The sequence below is a fragment of the Apodemus sylvaticus genome, chromosome 1 (genome assembly GCF_947179515.1).
Source record: "Apodemus sylvaticus chromosome 1, mApoSyl1.1, whole genome shotgun sequence".
Lineage (NCBI taxonomy): Eukaryota > Metazoa > Chordata > Mammalia > Rodentia > Muridae > Apodemus > Apodemus sylvaticus.
Window position 1 is genome coordinate 173,597,667 of NC_067472.1, and position 12,243 is coordinate 173,609,909.

A 12,243-nucleotide genomic window follows, 5' to 3' on the forward strand; every position below is an offset into this window, starting at 1 on the left:
TCTTTCTGGGTTTGTTAATTTTATTTGTTCGTTTTTGTTTTTAGTGAGGGGCCCACTGTGTGGCCCTGGGTGGCCTAGAATTCATTCCTGAGATTACTAGTCACATTCTTTATGATGGACAATGATTTGCTTCTATTTCTGCTACTAAGTACTTTTATGACCTCATTTAAGACTCTCTTATGAGTAAAAAAATATGTAGGTTTAGCTGGTGTTGGAGCAAGAAGGTAGATATGAATAATTAGTATAGTTATTTTTAAAAGTTATGTTTTATTATGCTGAGGGTCATTACACAAGGTTCCTACCCTAAATTCCTAACTGCAGTACTAGTTCTACCTCCTGAAAGATACTAAGCCATGTTAGTATGTTATCTTAGTTGAAGGTCAGGTCCAGTCTCTAATAGAAGTCTTTAAGGGTTAGAATTTAGGGGGGTGGTGGCAGAGACACTCCAGACTGAGGGCAGATCAAGGTAGCATCTTTCGAGATTTGCAGAGCAGAGCACATTTTGTTCTCTACAGAGGGCATCCTGGACTTCTAGGACTGTGTCTGGTTATCTTGAGTGACATCACTGGGATCTGGTTACCAGGTGTAGCCTTGGTGTTGTGGGTTCCTTGTCTAAGCTATTTTACATATTTTACATTGTTCAACTCTGTTCATTATGGTTTACTCTGATGGTCTCAGAACCTTTGTTTTTTTTTTTTTAATGTATTCTTTTACTCTAAAGATAAAGTGCGTGTGTCACCCAGACATATGCTATGTAGTCTAGGCTAAGCTTGAAAGTGTAATATTCCTGTCTGAGCTTCTGGAGCATTAGAATTTACAGTCTCTCTTGTTGAATCCGACCCACAAAGCATTCTAGACATTTGGAACATTAGGTTCTATCACTGTGTTAAAAGACAAAAAGTGATTATTGTGGCTAAAGGTCTGGGACACAAAGGAGCAGTCCAGCCTTCTCTCTAGCTCAGTTATTAGGAGTCTCTTAATGGATTCTTTTCAAATATCTAGCATAGCCTTGGGAATCAGCCAGTGTTTCCTGTGATTCTCAGATTACAGTAGGATGGTGGGTTCCTCAGAGCAACAGTGACACCACAGTTGCCTAATTACTGAAATGTTGCTTTTTGTGGAGGAGGCAGCCTCACTTCGTCAGCTCAGAAAGCAGTGTGTGAAAAGTGATACCTATTAGAATTTTTGTGATTCTTCTTTATGATAGCAACGTACTTGGAACAATATTTGACACTGATGGACTTAGCAAAAGAAGTTTGTGTAGATGTATTTGGTAAGTTAAATTATCATGTGGACAAGAGAATGCATATCTATAACCTCAGCACTCAGAAGGATAGAAAGTCTGAGGCTCTCTTAGTCGAGACCCTATCTTGAAAAGCAGACAAATGAAAGGTTTCAACATTTTTGATTCCGAGCATCTCTTAGGAGAGTTATCTAGGGAAAGGTTCCACAGAATCTAAATATTTTATTTTTACGTTCATTGGTGTTCTGGTTTTATGTATGATGTATGTGGGAGATGTCACAAGCTCTAGACCTGAGGTTACAGATAGGTGTGAATTGTCATGTGGGTGCTAGGAAATGAACCTTGCTTCTCTGAAAGAGGAGCCAGAGTTCTTTAACCACTGAGCTATGTCTTTAGCTCCAAGAATAGACACGTTTTTTAAAAAAGATTTTAAAAATATGTAAGTGCATATGTGTGTGTGTGTGTGTGTGTGTGTAAGTGTGTAAGTATCCATAGAAGGCAGAGGAGAACTCCATTGGATCAGAAATTACAGGTTTGGAGCTACCCAGTGTGGGAGCTGGAACCTCTAGAAAAGCAACCAGTGCTCTTGATCCCTGAAACATTTCTCTAAACCCCAGAACATGTATTTTTTTAAAAGATGTTTTCATGTGAGCTGTTTTTATATAACAGATATAGCAGGACCCACTTACAGGTTAGATAGTCATAGCTTTTAGGATGGTTATAGAAATTTTAGTAAATAAAACCAAATCTATACATAAAATATGCAAATATATTGAAAGTTCTTATAAATGGATGGGAAAACCTTTTTTGCTTATTTAAAAATTATTTGATGAAAATGACACCTTAATTTTTTTCTTTATAGCTATCAATGATAAACTTTACATCATAGAAATGGACGTACTTTTCCATGAGTGAATCTGTGAAAGTTGTATGAGAACTTGAAGTTCACAGTGGCTACTCCACCTACCTTCAGCAACTTGTTATGGAAAACTTGAAATGGGATTGTTGAGATGGCTCAGCAGGTAAAGCTGTTTGCCACCCAAATCTGATGTCCTGAATTCCATCACCAAATTCCACTGTGGCACAGAAGGACTGACGTCAGAGAATTGACCTCTGAACTTCCCACCCATGCCGTGGTTTTTGTGTGCCAACCCACACACACATACCTACCTACTCCAGAATACAAGTATGCTTTTAGAGCTAACATCTTGCTACATTTGTGAAGGTTCCTTTCCTTGCTGCCTTCAAGTCTTCAAGCTATCTTATGGAAGACTGAAGAACATTTTCAAATAGAAATTCAAGAATAAGCTTCAGTGATTAAGCATATGAGTGTCTGAAAACCAGGACGTGATTTCAATTAGTTACATCCTCTTACCTCTTTTGCAGTTACATATGTTTGTTGGCCTGTGCCACAGCTATTGTCATCAGGACTGGCATCAAGCACATTCACCAACTATTTTAGTTAGTGTTTCCCTGTCACTAATTAAACACCATGATCAAAAGGAACTTGGGAAGAAAAAGGTTTGTTTATTACTCTTAAATATCCTTAGTCACAGTCCACTGAGGAAAGCCAAGGCTGGAACTCAGGCTGGGAAGCACTCCCAAGGCAGAGCTGATGCAAGGCCACGGAAGAGTGATGCACACTGCTTCCTCAGCTGGCTTTGTAAAGATTTATGTATGTGCTTTATATATGTGAATGCTCTTTTTAAATGCACACCAGAAAATGAAATCAGATCACTTTCGGATGGTTGTGAGCCACCATTTGGTTTCTGGGAATTGAACTTAGGACCTTTGGAAGAAGAGTCAGTGCTCTTAACCACTGGGCCATCTCTCCAGCCACACTCAACCAACTTTCATTTTTTTAATTTGTATTTTTATACTCCATATTTAAATCCTTCCGCCCGTCCACCCTCATAGTGTTCCACATCCTATACCTCCTCCCCAAACACGTCTCCAAGTAGATGTCCCCACCCTCCATCCCACCTGACCTCTAAACTCCCTGGGTCTCCAGTCTCTTAAGGGTTAGGTGCATCATCTCATAATGAAAACAGACCCAGCAGTCCTCTACTGTGTGTGTTGGGGACCTCATATTAGCTGGTGTATGCTGCCTGTTTGGTGGTCCAGTGTTTGAGAGATCTTGGGGGTCCAGATTGAGGCTGCTGGTCCTCCTACAGGGTCACCCTTCTCCTCAGTTTCTTTTAGCCTTCCCTAATTCAACAACAGGGCCAGCTGCTTCTGTCCATTGATTGGGTGCAAATATCTGCATATGAGTCTTTCAGCGGGTTGTTGGGTCTTCTGGAGTACTGTCAGGATAGGTCCCTTTTTGTGAGCTCCCCATAGATTGTCTTGGGACTTCCCTTTGAGCTGGATCCTACTTTGGATCTGTTGCTGGATCTTCTTTTCCTCAGGTTCCTATCTATTTCCATCCCTGAAGTTCTTTCAGACAGGAACACGTATGGGTCAGAGTTATGGCTATGGGATGGGCCCCCTCTCCCACATTTGATGCCCTGTTTTCCTACAGGAGGTAGGCTCTATAAGTTCACTCTCCTTGCTGTCAGGCATTTCATCTAAGGTCCCTCCCTTTGAGCCCTGCGAGTCTCTCACCACCCAGGTTTCTGGTGCATTCTCAAGGATCCTCCCAACCTTCTATCTCCCAAGGTTGCCTGTTTCCATTCTTTCGGCTGGCCCTTAGGCCTTCACCAGCCCAGGAGTGGCATCACCTACAATGGAATGGGTCCTCCCATCTCAATGACTTATTAAGAAAATACTCTGCAGTTTTGCTTTCAGTCTGATTTTCTGGAGGCATTTTCTCAATTGAGACTCCCTGGGCACAGATGACTTTAGCTTGTTTCAAGCTAACGTTGACACAAAGCTAGACAGTATGCACTGAACATTCTCTACAGTCTTTTAGTTTCTTTCTTCCTGCTGTGACACAATGTCTGGCAGAAAAAAAGGAGGGGAGTTTTTTTGGGCTCATGTTCAGAGATGTGCAGTGTATCACAGCAGGGCAGGCTTGGTGGGATGGTACAGTTAATAGCAGTATGGTGTATGGCAGAGGCTTCTAATGTCAGGACTGACCTGGAAAGAGAGAGGTCAGAATGTTTTCTAGACTCTAACCTTAAAGGCCACTCCTAATTATCCACTTCTTCTAGGAGGTCTGTGTTTCTGAAGGTTATATGGCTGTTCAAAATACTACCACCATCTAGAGAACAAATGTCCACTAGTTGAGTCAAGAAATGACAAACACTGTCAAGTTTGCAGAAAAATCTTCTGTATCACTGGCAGGGATATAAGCTTTTATTTCATGTATAGGAGTTGTAATAGGCCCTCATACTTTAGCACAACTGATACCATGCTGGAAACACCATGCTGACCTTAGAATTCAGTATGTAGACCCTTACACCTGCCAAAAATAGCAACAAAGACTTAACCATCAAACACTTAGGCCATAGTTCCTGTATCCAGTAAATGACCTTAAATGTGCTAGCCTTGCCTTTTGGCTTTTATTGTTCTGCCTGTTGATAACTGTTACTAATAACTGAAGTGTGTCAACTCAAGACATAGATTTTGTGCTTAAAACTCTGAAGTCAGCCCAGAGAGATGTCTCAGTGGTTAAGAGCACTCAATGGTCTTCCAGAGGTCCTGAGTTCAAGTCCCAGCAACATCATGTGGCTCACAACCATCAGTAATGGGATCTGATGCCTTCCTCTTGTATTCAGGTGTACATGCAGATTGCATACTCATATACATAAAATAAATACATCTTTAAAAAATTGCCCAAAGGTAGTGAGACTCAGGGCTGCATGATTTCCACAAGTTCATGATGCAGCTGGCTGACTGACAGTACAGACTTCCTATTGACCTTTAAAAGCATCCATGTGTGTTCTTTGCTAGAATTACCACACAGTAAAATCACAATGGAGGATCTTCAAAAAATTAAAAATGAATCTAGCATATGGCCAAGGTAATTCCACTCTTTTTTTTACAAAAAGAATTTCAATTCACTATGTTACAGACATATTTGCTTGTCATTGCTGATTGTAGCACAGTTCTACTTAGCTCTAACATTGCATAGCCAGAATATCTAGTTTGGGTTTTCTAGAGGACCAGAATTGATACAATAAATATATATGGAGAATACATACACCCCACATACAACCTCCCACACTCATGAATGGCTTGCAGGCTATGGTCTTGCTTGTACAATAATGGCCATCTAATAACAGTCCTGTAATTATTCAATCCATGAGGCTGTCTCAGCTGCCTTCAGTATACATTTTCTGGAATCCTGAAGAAGTAGATTATAATGCCAGTAAAGGAATGAACTGGATAGCAAGAGTAGGGACAAGCAAGCAAAGAAAAAAGAGCTTCCTTCTTCCCCATTCTTTATATAGGCTGACACAAAAAGGTTTGGCCCAAATTAAAGGTAGATCTTCCCACCCAAGAAGAACCAGATTAATGTTGAGTATTTTACTTCAAGTTATTTAATAACTTTTAATTAAGAAAACCACTCACAAGTGTACCAAATAAATTGAGTTTTAATTAATTCCAAATGTAATCAGGCTGACACCAAAAATAGCCATTACAACAGTCCATAGCAGATACATTAGGGTAGTAGCCTTAGTGCCAACAACAGAGAAGGGGATAAAGGAAATGTGATGTGTAAACACAATGGGAAATTTATAAAAATGAAATTATGTTGTCCACAGGAAAACAATTAAGTGGAGACTATCATGAATTAACCAGGCTCAGTTAATTCTATTTTCTTTCATGTATGTGTCTTAGATTGTACCTCTACAAGTGAAATCCTGCATATGTTTCATAAAACTGGAAGAAAAATCCTGTAGCATAAAAATGAATATGAGCTGTCTTGAACAGTGAGAAATGTACAAGTTTATGGAAATGGGAGGAGAGAGTGCTCAATATTCAGTGTGTACCTCAAGATATGCCATGTCTAGTGAATGAAAAACTCAAAAATAATATTAGCACAACTGTAGCATTTTCTCAATTGATTTACTATTAAATAAGTATTTCTTAAGTTTAATTTCATGTAGAATATAATAAAAGCTAAATCGTCACAGTTAAGAGAAATATCAGAATAAAATAACCAACTTAACTTTCTATAGGCAGTTTTACTAACTATTCAAATATATGTGGGTATGTTTTTTCTATCCATTTATATTTACTTAGTCTTCTATATTTCTGCACATGTACCTATGTATATAAATATTTGTGGGGTTTTTTGTTCTTTTATACATCTGTATCAGTGAATATATTTCTTAAAGTGAATGTCAGAAAGAACTTTGTTATAATGATCTGGCCAGCTCTTACATTGCATAGCCATAATATTGAGAAATTTCCATATCCTTCTCCCTCTGAAGGAAAAGCTGCAGTTTTCCAGAAGAGCCGTTCTTGGCAGCATTCTCGCGCTCCTGTTGGGCCCGCCTCTTCATGGCCTCCCTCTCTGGCCTCTGCTCTTTTGTGATGGGTTGTGAGACAACTGGCCCGAGAATGTCAACTTTCTTCCATGGAATGGGTTGGCGGCTGAAGTCTTGCAGCAGATATTGTGTTTGAGGTTTGGGTGGTGATGGCACCTTGTTCTTGGCAGCAGAAACAAGCTCTTTCTGGAAAGAAGTGTGAGATGATGCTCTGCAAGGTGCAGGCCTCGAAGTAGCCACCTGTGGTGCAGCACTAGACTGGATGGGGTTGGCTACATTAGGTTGTGTGGCACTGGAGGAAATTGGAGGAGCTGGCTTGGCAGGGGCCATCAAAGATGTGCTGACAGGAGCTGGTTGAGTTGGCCTGAGTGTGCTAGGTTGAGCCGAGTGAGACTGAGGCTGCACAGGGCAAGCTGCCGTGGGCCTGCGTGAAGCCAGGGGGAGGGGCTTTCTAGAAGCAGGTCTGGCTTGAGGCTTGTCCAGGGTTGGAAAAGGCAGAGGTACTAACCTGACCTTCCCAGCTGGGGGCAGCTCGTACTGGGATGGAGATAGACATTCTTTGTCAGCACTGCTCTCTGCTCTCTGAACCTTCCCTGGGCTTTTGGGAGGGCCCTGGCCCTCACATGGTCTGTTTAGCATTGTTGTGGTAACTGGGCGTGGGCCTGGATCTTTGTTGCTGGTGAAGGTTCTCAGACCCCCGAAGGAGGAGATGCCAGTTTTCTTCTCATTCTTCTTCCCCAGAGGGTGGAAGACCTGCACGGACTCCAGCATGTGCATGCCAAGGTGGGTTCGAGGCTTCTTGAAGCTGTTTTGGCTGAGCTCAGGTGGATTCCTCTTCCTCTTGGTCTTGGGGATGGTGGGCTTCTCTTCTGCTTTGGCTCTGTTCCTCGATTGCTTAAGCTCCTCTGTTTTCTTGGAGTTGTTCTCTGGTCCACTTGGTCTTCCTTGCCCCTGTCTCCTAACTCTTCTGTTCTTGCTGGGGGGAGCTTTGGGAGCTTTGCCCTCCAGGTGCTTGGCCATGGTTTCATTAGCCCTGTCACTGGCCCCAGCAACACACACAGCCCCCTCTCCCTCTGCCAGGTCCCGGTGCTGGAGTTTGGCCTGAGGAGCCCCCTCAAGCAGCTCAGAGGATTTGTGTTTGTTCTTCCTCACTTGGTCAGAGGGGCCACTGATGACTCTCCAGTTTTCACAGGACTGATCCTGGTCTATGTCTGTGAGGGTGCTGAGAAGTTGTGGAAGTTGAATGTCTGCCTCAAGTGTAGTGATGTCTTTAAAGTCAAAGCTGGATCCAGTCTCATTCTCTAGCCCCTCAAGCTCTTTCAGGCCCATGCTGATGCCTCCCGAATGGGCATTATCAGAAGCAGGCTTCTGCCTTAGGCTCTCAGTATCAGTGCAGTGCAGAGGCTGCTGTGAGTCAGGTGGTTCTAAAGTCTCGATCGGTGTGTCTTGGTTTTCTTTTGTGCCCTCATGGGCATCCAGAGTCTTTAAAAACTCATCTTTTATCTCAGCCATGTTTTTGTTCTCTGTTTGTTCCAGGCTTGGAGGTGGAGGCAAGGCCAGGAATTCTGAAGGACTGTGGATGGGAGCTGTTAATGCCCTGTCCCCGTTGACAGCTGGTGGCCCTATCTGGGAAACCTGGGTACAGGTGTTGCAGAGTTCTGGACTCTGTAGCTGACATTGTGTCAGGCCTGAAGGTGCCAATCCCAGGGATGTCTCCATTTGAACCACTGGAAAAGAGTGAAGGAAGAAGTCAGTGCCTGGGATAAAAGAGATATTCCCCACCTCCAACCCCATTTATAGGGCCACAGCCTTTGGCCCCTGCAGCAGTGGAAAGGCATTTCTGTGAGCTCTTGCTGAGGGGCTTGGGTGGTACCTCTGTTAGCAGACAGGTGGTGACTGCTCTGTTTCTGCAGACCATTGCATGTCATGTTTTCTCAGATATTTTTGTTTTCCTTCCTGTTTGTGTGGTTTATGGAGGAAAACCCTCAGTTGGTCAGTTACCAAATTCCCTGGACATGTGCTCTTCACTTTTCTTCCCCTTTGTCTTTCTTAAGAGTGCCTCATATCTTCGTGGAGCTTTGCTTTTAAGTAGGTTGTCTGGTCCATAATTTCCAAAAGCTTACCTGATTCTTTCATCTGATAATGTCATTACTCAGATGACCCCAGCATCTTGTTTTTTATGTGGGTTTAGGTATCCAAACACACTTAGGCACTCCTGCAAGGCATGCATTTGAACAACCAAGGATTTTCTCTAGCCCCATGTTTCCTAATCTTATAAGTGGAATGGAAAATGGTATGAAAATTCGAAATTGTTAGGCTTGGGTGTGACTCAGTAGTAGAGAACAGGTCTACATGATCTTATGTTCTTGGGCATGGGTTGCCTCTGGGGTGCCAGAGCAAAAGAAAAAATAGCAGCTTTAGCCAATATAGAATTGGTACCTTGACTACACCATACTCTCTCTACAAATTTAAGTGTAAGAAAGTTCCAGAATAGGTGCTGGAAATCTGGGAGTAATTCTTCTTCCGGGACAGATTCTGAACTACATTGCTCTGGAGCATTTCATTTCATGAAAAATTCCATGTTACCCAAACAAAAAATTCTCATTGTCTTCTAGACTCAAGATCAATAGGTCAGGAAGGAGTCTATTGCAGTGTATTGGTGGATGGGACTGATTGTCTTGGGTAGTTACACTTGTGACTGTGGTGTACTCCATGTATATCCCTTAATACCAGATGGATGCCACTCACTGTGGCCTTGCATTCTCTCTTTTGATAGAGTCAGAAGGTGGGGGTGGAAGGCCAGAGATGGACTTAACCTGTCAGGACACTCATTCTCCCTCTGTGTGGAGTGCCCACTACTAAAAGGTAGAGGTCAATCTTCTTGGTGTGCTGATCCCACTCCTTCCCTCCTGGATTTGTACTCACCGGGAAGACTGTTGTCTGCCATGGATTGAGCAGATGTGGAATAGGAGAAGGCAGAGGTAAAGAGTGGTATTTGGACATTCCTTGGCTGAATCTCCTTTAACACCATCACCATCTCTGGTTGGAGCGCAGAGGTCTGACTCCCAGGGTAGGACACAGAGCCATGGGCCTGCACACACTGCCCAAATTCTCCAGCTATCAGAGGGCCCAGGCTGTTGTGCTCATAGTAATAGACCTGGCTACCCTCCTGGTAGGAAGGAGCCAGGCTGTATCCTTGATTTGGCATCTGCGGTGGTGTGACCTGGACAAAGCTGGTAGATAGTGTTGGATAGAAAGGAACTATGGCATTGGGATCTAAAATTTTTTCACACTGGTTTGTCACAGCCAGGGAGGAGAGTGTAGTGTCCTGGTCAATGATAGCTACATTGAACTCCTGGAGTGCATTTTCCCTCCTATCTGTGCTTCCAGGGAAATCCCACTTGAGAGCACCTGGATAGGAGGGTGCCGAGGTGGAGATCTGGCCCTGCTCAGTCAGCACTGTCAGCATGGTTGTGCCAGCATGTGGGTTAAGATAGGCATTACCCATGAGTGGCTGGAGAGAAGTGCTGGATGCTGATGGCAGAAGCCATGCTGAACTCACATCTGGGGTGGAGACCCTGGAGTAGTTGCACACCCTTCCTGCAGACTGGGTGGAGTTGCTCAGCAGAGGCAGAGAAGGCTGCCGAGCCCTTTCTGTCCCAAAGAAAGGTGAATTTTGAAAATTTTCTGTAGGGAGGAAGAAGACAGTGGGAAAATGGTGAGACTGATGTTTTCTAGGTTACTGTGGGGGAGCAGTGCTATCTCCAGTTTGGACTGGCTGTGACTGACTAAGACTGATGTCTCCTCCGACATCCCAATTGCAAGTGCTCAGATGGATTCTTGGCACTAGCCAGAATGACACTCATTTGATGAGCTCCCTGATCTTCCTCTGTCTGCATGGAATACCTGCTTAAACTGATTTCACTTTTGCTCCAACCTAGACACATTCCTTCTTCGCCCTGCTTTGTCTTGCTCTCATACCTGCTGCGATACTGTCTCAAAACTATGTCCTAGAATTGAAGTGTTTAGAGGTAAGAGAGCATTAGATAGCTTCTCAAGCTTCTGCCTTTTCCCTATCCTATGCAAATCTATGTCAAGAGACATGATCTCTTTACTTAGAATAGGCTGGGCTTGAAATCATAGAAACAAACATGCCTCTGGTTCTGAAGTGCTGCTGTTATAAGTGAGTCCCAGGACCACCAAACTTTTCTATACTGTGTGGGTGTTTTTGTTTTTAATAATTACACATCAGGGATTTTGTATCTGAATACTGTATTTACTTCATTTACTTTGCTAACTCCTCCTTTGTCCCTCATACCCCTTCTATAACTGTTGACATCTTATTTAAGTATAACTCTTAAACACCTATGTGTTTATGACTTTATGTATACAACCCACTGGTAACATTTCATGGTGTGTACCTGTGTTTAGGACTGACCTATTAGAAGGTTGATCCCTCAGTAAGATTTACTCTTCCTCTTTTCCTGTTAAATTGCCTGTAACTCTTGTAGAGAGGAAGCCTTGTGAGGATTTCCCACCTTTGTCGATTAGTGTTATACAGAGAACTGGCTATGGAGTTCCCAGTCCCAACAGATAATATCCAACACAGCCAGTGTATACAAGAGTCAGAGAACTCTGCACAAGATATGATAGATTGTAAGAGCTGGGGACCAAAGTGGGAGAATATTCTCTACATATGACAATGAACTTGCACTCAGAGGAATCTTAACAATATGGTTGCCTAAACAAGACGTGGGAAATGACAATGCCTTGAGCCTTTTGATTTAAAATGCGTAGTTCTCTGCAACATTCTGTCCCAAACTATCTTTGTGTTCCTTAAATATCATCTCTGAAAGTTTGACTCCTTTTATTTCTCTGTTTTCTAGCCCTTCAGCTTTATACTTTGGATTTTCGTTCCCCAGTGCTTGTGGGTCTGTCTTTCATGTAACAGCCTCAATATTTCTTTCACTAAAAGAACCACCTTTTCAGAGCCCAGTCACCTCTTAGTCCCTTCCACATTCACTTGTCCTTTAAGATTCAACAGCACAGAACACAGACCATAGTAGTACTGTAATCTCTCTGAGGTAAAGAATCAGTTGAGAATCAGTTGAGTCAAAAGTCACATTCTTAGTAAGAACAAAAGTTAATATGACTTTCACTGTGAGATATTAATGTCCATGTCATCTTTAGTATTCTAAAGATTTAAACATATGCTAAAAATGAGGAAAGACGTGATAAAACTGTTTGAAGGTTTCTTTCCTTACCTGACATGGTTGGGGGGCTCTGTAGGGGGAGTAACAGTACTCCACCCTACAATTGAGCCAGATAAATAGTAGTCTTTGTATAATACGCTGACCAAACCAACGAGTGTGTCCAGAATCAGACAGAGCCCACTGGTCACTGGTCACAGGTAACCTGTAATGATCCAAATTTGTTTACAGGCAGCACCATGGAAACCCTAGGATTCTACCAGGTGCTGGTAGGCTGAGAGAGAATGATGTCATAAATCAGTCAGTAGCCAATGGGAAGGGCAGATTCTGAGCTGCTAAACAGGATTTAGTG

At 42.8% G+C, this 12,243-nt stretch overlaps 1 protein-coding gene across 1 annotated transcript; it reads right to left on the bottom strand.

Annotated features, from left to right (window-relative positions):
- Window positions 1-6,570: 6,570 nt before the first annotated feature.
- On the bottom strand, window positions 6,571-11,952 carry LOC127694884 (uncharacterized protein C2orf78 homolog). Its single transcript, XM_052196679.1, has 3 exons — window positions 11,946-11,952; window positions 9,607-10,368; window positions 6,571-8,408 (listed from the first exon to the last, which is right to left on the bottom strand). The coding sequence occupies exons 1-3, from the start codon at window positions 11,950-11,952 to the stop codon at window positions 6,571-6,573; spliced, it is 2,607 nt and encodes an 868-aa protein (XP_052052639.1).
- Between the last annotated feature and the right edge of the window lie 291 nt (window positions 11,953-12,243).